Source organism: Anomalospiza imberbis, chromosome 27 (assembly GCF_031753505.1).
Source record: "Anomalospiza imberbis isolate Cuckoo-Finch-1a 21T00152 chromosome 27, ASM3175350v1, whole genome shotgun sequence".
Lineage (NCBI taxonomy): Eukaryota > Metazoa > Chordata > Aves > Passeriformes > Viduidae > Anomalospiza > Anomalospiza imberbis.
In genome coordinates, this window is record NC_089707.1 from 408,792 (window position 1) to 424,867 (window position 16,076).

A 16,076-nucleotide genomic window follows, 5' to 3' on the forward strand; every position below is an offset into this window, starting at 1 on the left:
TACTCACATCATACAGGACAGCGAGTCCAGTGAAGAAAGAAATGATGTAAAATGTAAATCTCCAGCTACAAACAAACAAAACAAAGGACATTAGAATCCCATTCATTAACCCCTGAGCTGCAAGTCTGTGTATCCTCACACTAATTAAAAGAATAACACTTTTAAGGCAAAGACACATGTTAGTATGTTCAAGGTTTGACCAAAACAGGAGCAGCTCTTTGCATTTTATCAGCATATTTCACAGACTTCACAAAGAGCAATTCCTTTGCTGTAGAGATGGCAGAGGACACAAGAATCTTGCTGACTAAAATCTTGAGTAGAATAATCCCTAAGCTTCCCAGCAGTAGAGTAGTAGATGCATTTGTAAAAATGAAACAGTGCCAATCTCTCTCCTAGTCCTTGGGAGATCCAGCCTGCTAAATTTGTTATCATGTACAGTAACTAATTGCTGTCATGTCTGACGTAATGAGGAGTCAGAAATGATTTTCCAACATTAAACCCACACAGAAGTACATACAAACTGTTGGCCCAGTTCAGTGGGCAGAGGCAGGTCACCTGAATATTCACACACATAGTAAGGAATGGGAGGAATTTCAGCCCAACAGAATAAAAAAGTTATTAATAAACAAACCACAGGAAATATTAAAAGGAGTAAAACTATCTAAACTAGTCCTTTAATTTCCAAAAAATCTCCATAACAATTCAGACATAACTGCATTTTGAGACACTCCACCTGTCAATGAAAGCCCCAGGAATTCCAAGACAAAAATAAACTCTGTAAAGCTGCTACGTCAGATCAGCAAGACGTTCTGTCTACAGACTGCACATGGCCACAGAGGGCAGGGGGAAGGACACTATCCTCAGGGGGCTGAGGCAGAAAAAGATTTACTGTTTCCTACTTACTGTTACTATTTACTACAAGTTATCAGAGTGCAGGGAGAGCTGATATTTCATCCAGAAGGAGGCAGAATAAACATTGTTGCTTTACAACTCCTTATTCACTGTTTCTGTAAATATTTATTACTATATGGAATATTATAAATAAATAATACACATTTTTTTTCTTCTTTTTGAATTAGGTTTTTTAGGCAAAGGTTTTGAATTACAGGTGGAGTGTTAAATGGAGCACATGCTGATGAGTCCAAAGTTGATGCCTATCTTATGGATACAGATACACACTTTTAGATAGATGAATAGTACTCCAGGTATTTAATGATTTCTTTTGCTTATGTGACTTTCCTGGGGGAACCCAATTCCTTACACAAATAGCAGAGTAGCCCCTTGTAAATAAGGCATTCCAACCAACCTGTGGAGAATCCTTCTTTTCTGTGGAAAGCTGAGCCAGGACTGACATTCAGATCTGTCTGTCCTGAGATTTATTTTGTGCCTCCACATAACAAGGAGGATTTCCACACAGCTGTTTCCTAGGCAGTTTCTGCTCTTTGCTCACAAACTTCCATGCTCACCCCCATGGAAGGGTGCCGGTTTATGAATTTCAGGATGCTGAAGACAAATGACAGCAGAATCCAATCCAGCCTGCTGCCTGTAGCTTTTGAAAGCAACAGTGTGCAAAATAGTTGCAGAAAAGGTGCAGCAGAAGGAATCTATGCAGAAAGGGAAACTATGAGAAAGGCAACAGAAAGAATGCCTTTTTAGTAGGTGCTGAAGCAGCAGCAAAGCACTCAGATGTAAACAGCAGAGACTTTTTCAGGTTCAAATGTGTGTCAAAGCAGGATGCCAGAGTGCCAAAGTCAGGAAAAGTCAGAAACAAGGGCCCAGTAAGGAATAAAGGTACAGAAGTAAAGGGAGACTTGGGATTGCAAATAAGGGGGAAAAGAAAGAAATATTTCTGTAACAGAGAAGCAGCAGAGAGTTATAGCAGAGCCAAGTGGGTCAGGGAAGACCCAAGATGCTCTCTGCATGGGGATGGAGGGTGGACAGGGAGCTGGGATCTCTGTGTAAGGATGGAGGGCAGGGGGAGGCAGTGAACTGTCTGTGGAGCTCAGGTCCAGTGAAAACCTGAGTTCATGGCTTGTGCTCCTGCTCACCAGGCCTCACTGAACTTCTTGGACAGGCTGGGCCGGTCCATGTTCCTCCGGTGCCGGAACCACTTCTCCACCTTCCTCACTGGCAGGTCACATTGCTTGGCTAAACTGAGCAGATCACCCTGGAAAACAGGCGAGGCAGCAGGCTAAGATTCAGATTCAAAGGTCAGACAGGGCAGTATCTCATCTGACCCACCACAGAGTCCAGCTGGAGCCCCTGGCCAGCCTAAGTCTGTTCAGCCTAAGGAATCTTTCTGAAAGCTGTCCATTCCTAGTGTAAAGATCTTGGATAGTAGAAAATCTTTCCATTCCCCTCTAATCAATTGGTTATAAATACTAATGTTGAAACTTCTAATTTTTTCTGATGCAATATCACAGTGGATGTCATGAGCAGAGGCAACATTTTCCTACTGGATATTCTCCTCTTGTGGTAAACCTGTTAGGGGTAATTCTTCAATATATGACTCACAGAAATCCTGCAATTACCTTCCTTCTTGTCCTTAGGCTGTTAAGAGCTTGTCATGCTTTATATTCCTACTTGGAAGTGTCATCATGGATAACCTTGTTTTTTAAGTAAAGCAATAGTTTCTCATGGAATGCATTTACCTGAATTGGTATCATGTGAGAGTGGCCTACATACTTTGAGCATGCTGTACAAAAATAAATTGATTACCAATTTTCAGATACGCTGCTTTCAGATACGCTGTTTTTTGAGCCCTGTTCTGGAGGTGGAGACAAATGGAGATGCTAATTTACATTCTCCAACTGCTCCATCATGTGGAATTTGTCCCAAGAAACGGCTGCCGAGAACTGCAAAATCTCATACTGTACTGGACAAGTAAAAACTGCCTCTAACGGTGGTTTGAGAGCTCATGGGAGGGGATGGAGCCAGCTGACTGGCTGAGATGTACCCAGTGAGTGGAGACATCTAGGCAGCATTCCTGCTCCACTTCATACTGCTGTCTCATGGTGAGGATCTGTTCCAGTACCCCAGATCTGCTGGGAGAAAAGCACAACTTCGGTGCAACAGGGGTGCAAGTAGAGCTGTGGGAAAAAACCTGCTGGCAAAGCCAGGCCTTGAGTTAGATCTCTGCTGTAGAAGCAGTTATACTGAGAAATGTTTGGATTTTGGGGACAGAAAGGCAAGATGAAGGTCAACCACATTGACAAGTGTCCCTCAGAACACTCCTTCCCACTGCTGCAGAGATGGGCTGGCTGCACTACCCAGATCAATGCCTATATTTTCATTTTAGCATGTTTTCCTTTATTTCTAACCTGGTACTGCATGTCCTGGGGCTCCTCATGTCCCACTGCAGCAAAACCATGCTGCAAAAGCCTTGGTGAAGCAATGTGTTTGGAGTAGGATTGTTCCTTGGGACTGGAACACATGGTGAGCACCCTACTCACCCATCCTCTATAAGAGTTTACAGCTATTGCTTTGAGGCCAAGAGAAAGTCTACAAAAACAAGCTGAAATAAAATCAGATTGCTTTTCCTACCACAGAGTTCACACTCAGGGACTTCACTGACCAGGTTAAATTCTAATATTGTGTGACAATTCATAATCCTGCTAGTGGTCTTTCCCATCAGCAGCAGCCATTATAACTCTGGGTCATCTTGCCAATTTCCTGAAGAACACTTTTCTTATCCCTCAGGGGAAAACTACCCACAGTTGTGTTTGCAGGTTTCTGAAGCCCCTCACAATCTCTGTGATGATGGCCAAGATTCTGGCTTCTTGCAAGGCCAATCTCAAACTCATGGATTACATGGCAACAGAATGACCCAGTCTAGGACTACGAGATCAAGCAAGACACATTGGCTGAGCTGCAGGACTAGCAATGTGGGAGCTCAAGACAGCTGATTTTTTACAGGATTTGCCAGTATATGAAAAGAAGCCATCACAGAATGGCTGGAGTTGGAAGGGACCATGGAGATCACCTCGTCCAACAGGCCCTGCTCAAACAGAGCCACCTAGAGCCAGGTGTCAAGAACCATGCCCAGAGAGCTTTGAGTTTTCCCAAGGATATAAATTCCCAACTTCCCTGGGCACCCTCACAGTAAGAAGGTGTCACTGATGTTCAGGCAGCTGTGCTGTGTATAGGGTAAGCAGGGACAGGAGCTGTCACTGTTCCTTTGGGGAGCAGTTTCCTCCCAGGTGTTCAGAAGCAGAACTCAGAGCTGATGGCATTGCAGGAGAACCTTCCTGGCAGGCTGCTCTCAGGTAACCAGTGCTACAGTGTTTCCTTTCATGAGCTTCCAGATATTAATGGCATTGCTGAACTTCAGGATTCCAAATGGGTTTTTCTTTGGCTAAAGACATGAAATCTACAAGAAAGCAAAGAAAGAAGGGACTCACGTCTTTCGGGTTCTTGCGGCATGTACTATAGAATGTTTCCAGCACGGGGTTGGGCTGAGCTTTTGGTCTCTGCTTGTCTCTCACACCCAATTTGGTACTGAGGGGCAAGGCTATGGCTCTGCAAAAGAAAACATAAAGGGTCAGCCAAAAATAGAACAGCGATTCCTGATTTTGCAGCACTGTTAAAACATAATGCAGTACATAACAGCTGCTTCCCACATGTGAATCTAAACATTAGTATCATGTTAAGCAGGTAAAATCACAAACTTACAGTGGAAACTGTTGGACTTGCACCCTACTGCTCTGAGCTCTGTGCTGTGATATTCAAAATTACATGAAACTGGTAAATGTGATATCCTCCTTTGTCAGCTTCTGAATCACCAGTCACGTGTTTCTGGTGTCCTTGCAGCTGATGGGGAGCACCACACTGGTGATAAGGTCTAAATGTTGTTCCCTGCTCGATCTAGAACATGAACATACATGGCATCCACCTGAACTAAGGCCTTGGCTCAGGATCAAGAGGGAGGCTCTGCCAGAGGTGTATTATTAATGCAGAATAAATGTCCTGCTGAAACAGGAAGCCATTTGGTCTTTCCCGAGTAACTTACCTCCATGTTTCCTAATATAAATCAAACACAGTTGCAAAATAAGGACATGGCAACTAGAAACCTTGTCACAAGGAATGGATGTTTGCACTAGCTGTGCATCTTCAGTCTTTCACGGTGAAACAAAGAAAAAAAAAAACAAAAAAAACAAAAAAAAAAAAAAAAAAAAAAAAAAAAAAACAAAAAAAAAAACCAAAAAAACAAACCCAAAAAACCCTGCATAAATAGAAAAATGTTATCCAAGGAAAACTGCTCAGAGAATTCCTGTGCTCAACAACTCAACTCCTCTACTACCAACTCTCTTCTCTACCTCAGCAGCAGGAAACATCCTCTTCGAAGGTGTGAAGTGAGATCTTGCAAAAATAGAGCACAAAGAGGAAACTTGTCACACAATTTTCTTTTAAATATCCAAATCATCTGATTTTTACTTTAATTTCTTGAGAATTGGCTGTTATGAATTACTCCCTTTTACACACTGCCACTGGGGAAGTGTCTCTGTGTTACTGCAGACTGGTGCTGAAGCTGCTTTGAGCTAACTACACCAAGCAGAGGCAGCGAGTGCTGAGCCCCACACCTGCTCTGCCTGGTCACTCCTGATGTCCAGGCAAGTCCTCTGATCTGTTCTCCCTAATGATTTGGACACAGAAGAAGATTTTTTTTTCTTTCACTTTCACAAAAGCTGCAAAAGCTATTTCACTGTGTAGGTGTTTAAAGGTGCTCTACTTCAAGAGAGTATGGGATATATTTATGGCTGTGATTATCTGGTGTGGTTACCTGTGGTTTCGGCTAGTTATAGAGCCTATACTCCATATGCATGTCTTTAGGGACTATTTCAGGTCCAGAATACTCCAGATGGGTCTTTTAGAAGTTTTCTTTTCAAGAACTCATTTCTTAATTTAATTAACAAGTATTAAAAAAAATTTATGAAAAGACCCCCTACCTAAGGAATGCTGTGCTTCTGTTAAAGCACAGAATGGATACACATTTTGCCTACTCGTATAACAGCTCTCACTTTTCTTTTGAACAGCCAACCCACCTGCCTGTGTATCAATTATTCTTTGTCATTATCTCTGGGTTATTCCTTTGGCATCACTGGCTAGAGGAACATTCAAAGATGTACCAAGACCAACAAATATTACATGTTTCTACCGTAAAAGAAGGGCCAGGGCGAAGTGTGCTTGCTGGCAACAAGACACATAATGATCACAAAAACATGGGTAAGCATTGATAGCTTCAGTGAAATTTAGCAGCATCCTGGCACTGTTGCTGGGTGGCAAAGGAATATAGCCATCACTGGGAATTCTGGGGTTTGGCTCTGACTGCTCTCAAGAAATGTTTTAAGTGCATCTAATGACTTTTTTCTATATGAAATGAATGCTTTAAGAAGAGTGATACTGGACCAGCAGGTCCTGTGCTAAGAACAATAACACAGTATTTCAGTAGTATCCATAACTCCACTGAAGTTGGGAAAACATCTACCTTAAGCTCTGCATTAGATCTTGGTTCTTATATTAAAAAGTGGGCCTGATCTTTCTCTTTCAAAGAACAGGCATGAACACAAGCACCTCTGAAGAGGAAGATGCAATCAATTCTATTGTTGAAAACAATCTTATTGCCACTTCTTATCAGGCCATATTGGGAACTAAAATGTATGACATTTTCCAGATACATTAAACAAGGACAATGTCAGGTGTCAATGCAGCTTTCGAACAAATTTATTTTACTGAAAAGTGTCCTGAAAAATTTCTTAATTTTGTTTAATCCCTGATTTGTCTATATTTCCTGCTGATTTCTTATGGTCATGGCATAAAATCTCACAGGAACAAGCCAGGTGCAGTGGATGAAGACAGGGTGTAACCAGTTACAATTACTTTGTTGTTGAGGTTTTCAGTTTACCCATGATTGATGGAACCAATCCTACTTTTATGAACATCATTGGGAAACCAAGGTCTGAAATTCTTCCTAAGGGACATTTGCACGTGTTGGCTGTATGCTCTGACTCAGTTCTCAGTTAAGTCCTGTTCCAAGCACAGCCCTAAAATGATGATGCTTGTACTGATTTCAACATCACAGATATGTCATCTCAGTGGCAGGGACAGCCTCATCATGTCACTTTATCAGCTCTCTGCAAGACAAAAGGGTAAATCTGAGGACTAAACTGTGCCCCTCTCAGAGTCAGACACAGTCAGGGAGATGATTCTCATCACCAGCCTACTCCTCCATCAGTGAGCAACTCTCACTCCATGTTTTACATGGCAGAGGTCTCACCAAGGCTCTTTATTGAGTAATCACAGAACAAGCTGTCTTGTGCAAAACCTCCTGACGTTGAAACTAAGTGGATTTATCATAAATGGGGTTAAACTGCTACTCTCCCACCTTTCAAAAGTGGGCTACACTCCTTCTGCAGAGCTTTCAGAGTTAGTGTGAGGTAAAAAAAAATTAACGTTGAGGGTGGATATTTAAAAAAAAAATATTTATAAGGGTGCCACTGGCAAATACCTTCAAGTACTAAGAAATGCAGAACCAGTGACAGCAGCAATCTGAACTTCTGTTCTTTGAACTGTACAGTCTCTTTTGGCCTCCTGGTTTCCTTTGGCAGAGGGCTATTGCTGTGCTCCTGGCGTAGTCTCTGCCTTCTCCTGCTTGCAGGAGATGTTTCACACCAGTTAAACTGACTGTGCCATTTGATACAAGGCCTGGATTCACTGCAGTGCTGCTGTCCAAACTGAGTCAGGTCCATTTTCAGTTAAATGCTGCAATGTGTCCCTCATCTTTGCACCAAGCCCTGCCTGTAAGACCTTAACAGGAAACTGTTTCCAGATCCTTCCTGATTACTGATCAACAACAAAAGTCTCTATGCAAAATAAACTTTAGAAAGATAAATTTATAAATAAAATACTCAGAATTGGTGTCCTTTCCTTCTTTTGGTTTTGAGTTCAAGTATCTGTTCCTTGCTGATCAAGACTGTCCATTTCTTTAAATGTACAACATATGAGTCACATCCTGGCACCACTCTCCCACAAAGAGACCCAGTATTTCTGACTAAAATCCTCTTCTAGTGAAATCCGGGAGCTGCGTGGATTCAAATTCACTGACAATTCCTTTCAATTGACCAACACCCAGAAATCCCTGGACAAGTCCAAAATCAGACAAATCAAAGAATTTTATGTAAAGAATGGTTTTCAATGGCTTTACTATTTCTCAAAGGACTTTACTTGCCACATTTTACTAACCACGCAGGCAAGAAACACTTTGCAATACTCCTTCAGAATAATAGCTTTCCAAGAACTTGATTTTTACAGAAATGGTCTTAAACATTACATAACTAGAAGAGAAGCCAACATCCTTGCAGGATTATGTCCAGGGAAAAGTCCTGCTAAGTAAAATCAAGCTCCAAGTTATGGTTACAGGAAATATCTCCTACTCACAGGTGCAATCTGGAAACATTAAAGGAACGGGGGAGATTCCCAAGTTCTAGGTCCTCTCTTTTCTTAGGACATCATTAATTGCTTCCCCCAGTTCCTGCCTCAGTACTGTGGCATAGCCCAGCACTGCAGCAGGAATGGGCTTTCTACTCTCCAGCACTGAATCCACTTTTCCCCACCCTCCTCAGCACAAACCAGCTCACAGGGGAGTTGCTTCACAACCTATGAGCTGTTTCTTCTCCCCCAGGGCTGCACCCACAACCTCCTCAGCTCTCCCAGGCCACACCCAAACACCACAGGTCCTCTTCCCACAGCCAGCACCTCATCCCCAGCATCATTGGCTTTTAGAAGGATGTTGCTGTCTCAGTTTTCCCCAGTTCAGCCAGCTGGTGCAAAGGAGAGGAAAAATCCATCCTTTCACAAGTTTAATGCCTAAAAAAAGGATGAAACAATTGGTCCCAGCATAGCGGCTGATGCAGACATTGCAGAAAATCCTCCAGATTTCCCCTGTCCCTTATTATTTACCTGGAGTTCTGATCATATGAACACATTATAACATCTCTGAAATCCCAAAGCAGACACCACCAGGAACTATCTAGAGAGAGAAAAACACTGCACCCAATGCAGAGTTGCAAGTAATAGCTGGTGGAGGCTGAGAGTAGAATAAATTGCCAGAGGGCAAGCTACAGCCACCAAACCCAAATCTGTCTACTAGTTACAGCCACTCATTTCAATCTGCAGACCAGGTGTCCAAAGATATGCAGTCAAGGTTATCTCAGAAAATGAGAAATAAACACACATTTCCTTTTACAATTCACAAACTTGGTGTAAATTATTTTAAACTGGGCCAGTGCCACTGTTTAAAGATACAGATAAGGCAATGGAGAAACTGAGGGCTGGATTCACACTTCACCTTCCCAAGGGAAGCTTTCTTCTCCAGGATGAACTGGATGTGAAACACTAATGATTCAGAATGAGAAAAAGTCATGCTGAAATAAATTACTGCAGAGTTAGGACAAACAAGAATACAGCTCAGAACAACGGCTTGTAATTTGCATAGGTAAAATAGTGCTATGATTATAGGTTTCCTGGACCTGTAAAATGGGCTTGTGATGTTATCTTTTTCAAGGGTGTGACATGCAGCTTTTATTTAATGAAGTTTGTGAATCAAAACAGCTTTAAAATTAATGAGTAGGACCAGGCCTGTGGAAATGCTCCCAGCTGAGGCAGCGCTTGCATGGGAAAGAAAAAATCTTTTTACTTGGCCATCAGCATCTAAAAGCAGATGATAAAGATATTTAGATTGACTGGGAGTGGTGTGGCAGGAGGTAGGCAAATAAAGGGATAGAGTCACACAAGCACAGAATCAGAGATGCTGAAAGGGGCCTCTGGAAATCACTCAGCCCAACCCTGCTGCTCCAGCAGGCTGCATGGGCTAGGTCCAGCTGGGTGTTGTGTATCTCTGCCAATGCAGACTCCCTCCTTCTCTGGGGAAACTGTTCCAATGTTTGACCACCGTCACAGTAAGAAGACAGTTTTTGTAAATGCAGATGGAGCATCATGCATTTCTGTTTGTGCCCATTGCTTCGTGTCCTGTCATGAACCACCACAGGGAAGAGTTTGGCTCCTCCTTCTTCCTGGCCATGTCCTGCACTGGGGAGCCATAAATTGGCCAAGTGCCAGTCAGTGGCACATGGGCCCAATTTCCAACACCACACCAGAAGTACATCTGTGTCACTGACCAGCAGGGCCCACCTGAAGGACTATGGCATCCAGCCAGGCAGCAGGGAAGAAATGTGAGTCACTTCTGTTTTAATGGCTGCCTAGAGCACCTTGGTTTCCACATGAAGAGAGCTAACCAAGATGGCCATGTCCCCAGGAAAGTGCAGGATAAAAACCATGGAATTTATGGAATGCACACTGAGCATATTGTTTACAAACAGGAGATTTAAATTCCAACCTTGTATCATCCTAAAATGATTATTTCAGTAATTATTCACACATTTGGTTTTAATAAAATACCCCAACTTACAGCCAGTATTTTTATATAAAAACATTCTTATAGGAGAGCTCTGAATCATTTCAACTTCTATATGTTTTTCCAAGCTACCCCTGTGTCACAGAGAATCTGCAGAAGAAACATCTTTCTAGTCTACAGAAAAGTCCATTTCCATTTTGTTGTGCAGCCACTTAAAAAAAAAAAAATTTAAATGTCATTGCCCCCCTCTTTCTAAGCTTAAAACCACCAAGATTTCACACGATTACTTCTTCAGAGAGCTACTAAGAATACTGGGTTTTGAATATACTGAAAAACACTTTAAAGTGTATTCAAAATCACAAAGGGGACTTGCTGTGCAGTCTTAAAAACAGTTAAGACTGTAGTAAATCTCAGTTTTCCACCAGCAAATCATGTGTCACCAACCACATTAACTACTGACCAAACTGCATAAAGCAGTGGCACCAGTTCAGGACTTCAATTATTAAAGCCAGAGTTAGTGACACCTGCAGGATTTCTTGCTATACTTTTGTCATAATGACCAAATTTTCTGTCTTGAAGTGTAATGTGTAAAACATTCAAATGGTTCTGGCCAGAAAGATCCTTGAGTCAGAGTAACTTCTTGTGCCACCGGCACTGGAGTATGATATCACAGAGTTTGCAAAAAGCAGCCCCAAAAGCAGATCTGGTAGCAGAATGAGAGGAGCAGAAATCCTGGCAGCTCAGCACTGAGGGGTCCGTGGCAACTTCAAGTCAGAGGAAGCAGCTACAAATGTCTGTCCCCAGCAGAGGAGAGCAGTGGCACTGCCAGCCCGCCTGGGGGTCAGTACCACACACCCCCCTGTGCTAGGCAGGGCAGGTGCTGAGGCACAGGGCTCAGCCCAATCTGATGCATCTTGTTCAGGTTTATCTATCAGGTGCAATACTCCAGATTCCCATCACTCAAGATAAAGGAGATTTAACTGTATGATGGAGTCTTAACATGACTTCTGCCACACTCAATCCTGAAACAGCAAAAAACATGCAGCATACACAAACCAGCAAAACACACACACAAACCTCACCTACACTGATCTGTTTTATGTGTACAAAGTCACAATGCTTGCAAATAGACCCTAAGGATAGGGTTTGTGCTCTACATTCAACACATGTCTTTAGCCAGTACACAGGGCTGAAAAGAAGGACCTGAAAAATGTATCTATGTCAGCAAACTTTGTGACATGGAGTCTCTGTGGACCTCTTCATTCATGCATTGGCACAGACAATAAAGCCAGCTTTTGGACCCAAACTGCTCCCATTGTACCTAAGAAACCACAAACAGTATTAAATAACTTACCTTTCAAAGGCAAATCGAATGACTACCAAGATTAAAGCAAAAGGGATACTGAGCAGGAGATCACGAGGTTGAGGGTAATGAGTGTCTTCAGATTCTTGCATGTCCTCCCAGGTGATTCCTGGGGGCAGCCAGAACTCGTGCTGCCACAGCCACTCATACAGAGAGCGAGCCATCCTGGAAGGAGGAGAGACCAGAATAAAGTGAGCCCTGTACACAAGAAAACCTGTCAGCACAAGCCGGTGCAGCCAAGGAAGGATTACACCCTTGCTGAGGTGGCATCTGGCTCTGGAAGCAGAGCAGCTGTGGGATGCAGCACTGCCCAAGGAACTGATAACTTGTTCACAGATCCTTATCATGTGCTTGGTAAATGCTGACTCCTGGCACCCAACCAAAACAGGGGTAAAATGGAGAAAAGTGCCTCAGAATTCAACAGAGTACTAGTGCCAAACTTCTCAGGTTCACAGATTCCTCTCTATAGCTTGGTATTGTGGGGATGTGGTAAATTTGCTCTACTTTTTATGTATACAGCCTTATTTTTCAGTTTTTGATCTTTTGTATTTATTTGTTTCTATTTACAGATTGTAATTCCGTTATCTCTGTGTGAGTGTGTGTATGCATTATACTTATTATTCTGAGACTTTACCTTATAAAAGAAAAAAAAAATCAGCTTTTTCTTTGAATTATTCAGGTAAGAATTTTTGTGCTAGGTGGATTTTGTGCTGGGTTCTTAATGTAATTTTAAAGACTATGCTTGACTGTGGAATCTACATATATGATCAGTGAATTTAGCAGCAAAATTAACAGCAGAATATTGATATGACAATTCAACACACAAATACTGTTTCTAGATAACTCTACCTCATACAGAAATATGAGCTGCACCGCCCTCCAATGCTCATTCTTAGCTGGTAACAACCAACATCCCAAACACAAGCTCTGAAGTCAAACAGACTCTATGCAGGCACAGAAGAAGGAAATGGGAATGAAATGCCCATTGAGATAGTCAGAACAGTGCACAGGAGATGCCATCTCAGGTAATGAGGGGAAAAGCATACAATTTAAGAGTCTGGCCCAAGTATTATAAAGCTTCTCTTCAAGCACAGTCCCAAGGCCTGATCTATTTTCTGCAAGAACTGCCCATCTAATCAAAAATTAACCAGTCATTTTATTTTGAAGATATCTGTAATTCTGATGCAATTTCTCTGTTAAACTCATTCTACAATTCGGTGTCTGAGGGATATTTTCTGAATCACAGCCATGGAGTCATAGAATGGCCTGGGTTAGACAGGACCTTCAATCTCACTCCACGCCCTACCAAGGGCAGGGACACCTTCCACTATCCCAGGCTGCTCCAAGCCCTGTCCAGCATCGCCTTGGACATTTCCAGGGATCCAGGGGCAGCCACAGCTGCTCTGAGCAACCTGTGCCAGGGCCTACCCACTCTCATGGGGAAGAATTTCTTCCTAATACCTAATCTAAATCTACTGTCTCTCAGTTTGAAGGCATTCCTCCATGTCCTGTCCCTCCAAGCCCTTGTAAAAAGTATCTCTCCATGTTTCTTGTAGGCTCCCTTCAGGCACTGGAAGGAAACGCAACATCTTTTCTTGATTTGGACTTTACTATTCCCCTCAATGTGTCTTTTGATCTGACTACAACAGGGAAAACTAGGATGCTATTTCTTCAAATTTGACTCATTTTGCTGCATTTCCCTGTGGAATGGTATCACCCTCCTGGAAGACCCCTATAGCTGTGACTGTTAGAATGATCCTTACTTCCTCTTTGTACCCCATTGGCCCAGAGCCAGATAACCCAGACCTCCCAGACCCTAGATAAAAAAAACCCACAGCCATTGTCCGTCCTCTTTTTCCTCCTTCTCCCCAGAGAATAAACACCTGGAAATTGAGCCTCTGTGAATATCTCGCCTGGTTTCTGAAGCTTCGTATCCCTGCAGGTCCCCCACGGCTGGGCTAGCTTAGCAGTTCAGGGGGGCTGACAGGGGGGAAAGCTTCATCATTTCTCCTGGCACATGCACATCCAATTCGGTTTGAGGACAAAGCTGATTAAAAATATATGTGCAATTGACAGTAAGTGGATGTAAATTTTCTAATCACTTACAGAAAAATATATATAATGTATAGCATTTATATATCATATATAGAAAGAAGGAAAACATTTCCCTTTCTTCCCAAAGAAAAAGGAAAACCATCTTATGAAAAATGCATTCTTCTCCTCCACCGTGCACTGCCTGATTTCAGCTTTTCATAATAAAACCCACAGCATAAAAATCCTCCTAAAAATCAAGAACCTGACATACTGAAGAATTGCAGCCAAAAGAAGTGGAAGTATGGCTTCACCAGCACTGAAAAGAACATCCAGGTCATTTACTAGAGTTCAGGTTGACAATAATAAACAGTATTTTCTTTCTGGTGTAGCTTCTGGGCCTCTGGAAACTGCAGTTTTGATGCCACTTCCAGGCTGCTCTCCATTCCTTCTTCTAGTTCTTCTTCCAGACAATGCCTGGATGAAAAACCACTGGCACACAAAATGGAGACAAACAGGGTTTATAGATTCTTCAAATCCTGTTTTAAGAGCCTGACTAGCAGGATGCAAGAGTTTTTGAACTGCCTGCCAAATCTCAAGTCTCTACAGCTCTCAGGGGCCTAGAGTATAATCTAACTGTCCCCACCAAGGCTGTTTGGAGGTGGGAACATTTGCTAGTAACAACTGTTCCTCTGGCAGGGCTGTAGGATCCTTTAAGACAGTTTTGCCTTTAGTGGTCCCGCAAAAACACCTGAAGCCAGGACCATGGACGCTGGTGACGGCTCACTGGTGACAGAGCTAGCTGAAGCACACATACACACCAGCTTTTCAGAAAGGTGAAAAATCTTTTCAGACTACTCAGTAAACATGCTACTCACCAGTACAACTCCACTTGGGTGACACAGCCCTGTGCCCATGGGACAGGACGGCTGTGCTGAACCCCCAAGCCTCCGTGAACCATTTTTTCAGGATGTCCCCAAACTTCCTATAGACTGTGTGAGCCCAGGTTTATCCATAGAAGTCTACATTTTTAGAGAAGAACGTGTTTATGTAGAAGCAAACTGTATATGGGCTTAGCCTACGATGAATTCGACATCCTGTCACCATGAAGCATGGTGACACCACACCAAAACAACTTGTGCACTTCAGACAGTAGAGGATACCAGCCTGAAGAGCCAAATAACCCAAGTGAGGTACCTGAATTGCAAAGAACTTTACAGGCATTGAACATACCAACTTCAAAATGTAGGTAAACTTTCTCAGCAGATAAAAATCTCAGCTCTAGTTGGGAAAAGCATTAGGAATGCCTAGGAGAACTCCAGGGAGAAATTACACTTCCTCCTTGGCTCAGCTCTTCAAAAAACATTTCTTCAGTAGGTTTTCTCACTGTGCAGACAGAAGGCATGCTGGGGAAAGCTGACATCACAGCCAGCTTTGCAGCTACACAATCCCACATTCTCCCTCCAGAACTGTATATATCTGGCAACAACACAAAACCACACTTGGTAGAGAACAGCAGCTGAACTCCACTGGGGACTCTGCGGGAGAATACAAAATAGATATCCAATTTGCTTAGGGGGAATATATCGATTCAGTGTGCTAAGGAAGCAAATAGCCAGTACTAATTGACTTTCATGTGCAAAATACAGATAGGATCACCCTCATGGAATATTTCTTCATCTTTGCAGCAGTCTTCACACATTACAAAAATACAGAACAGGGTACTACATGAAGTAACACATATATCTTTTGCAATTTATACATGTCAAGTTCTCAAGTCAAGGCTGCCGGAAAGCTGAAGACAATGGTGTGTCTAAAAGGCCCTTTGAGCACTCACAGAAAAGTGTAAGTGGGCCCAATTCTTTCTCAGAAGTTCTTTACACCTCACACAGCATCTATCCTGCACTGTAGCTTTGTAACATGCAGAACCAAGCCCTTCAGCTCTGAACAAAGGTCTAACAGAGAAGGCACCCCCTCACACAGAGCTCAGCAAGAACAGAGATAACAAACAACAGTGGGAATCACTGGACAGATCAACACAAGGACTTCACAAACAGCCAACAAAATAGTAAATGCTGAAAGAACAGCTTTAGGTTGGTTGTAAAAAAGGACATGTAAGGATGAAATCAAAACCAAAGAAGTATCACAGCTACACCATGGGGTAAGGGGGGACAAGGCTTCGGCACTTCCTGAGCCCGTAGTGCACCAAGAGGAGACTAGCAAAGTGGACTTCACTGAGCTCCTTTGGAGTGACACAGGTCTTGAAGCAACTGG

At 42.8% G+C, this 16,076-nt stretch overlaps 1 protein-coding gene across 10 annotated transcripts in view; it reads right to left on the reverse strand.

Annotated features, from left to right (window-relative positions):
- The window catches only part of CERS4 (ceramide synthase 4), a 44,212-nt gene that overhangs the window by 11,294 nt on the left and 16,842 nt on the right, over positions 1-16,076 (reverse strand). For 9 of the 10 annotated variants that reach the window (XM_068174246.1, XM_068174239.1, XM_068174248.1 and 6 more), the window contains exons 2-5: positions 11,763-11,936; positions 4,401-4,518; positions 2,049-2,167; positions 8-65 (exon numbers count right to left, since the gene is read on the reverse strand). In XM_068174246.1, the coding sequence (XP_068030347.1) occupies positions 8-65; positions 2,049-2,167; positions 4,401-4,518; positions 11,763-11,935 (468 nt within the window). In that variant the 5' untranslated portion in view covers position 11,936. Of the gene's footprint in view, positions 1-7; positions 66-2,048; positions 2,168-4,400; positions 4,519-11,762; positions 11,937-12,620; positions 12,677-16,076 lie in introns of those variants that run through there. The other variant, XM_068174238.1, reaches the window with a different exon arrangement.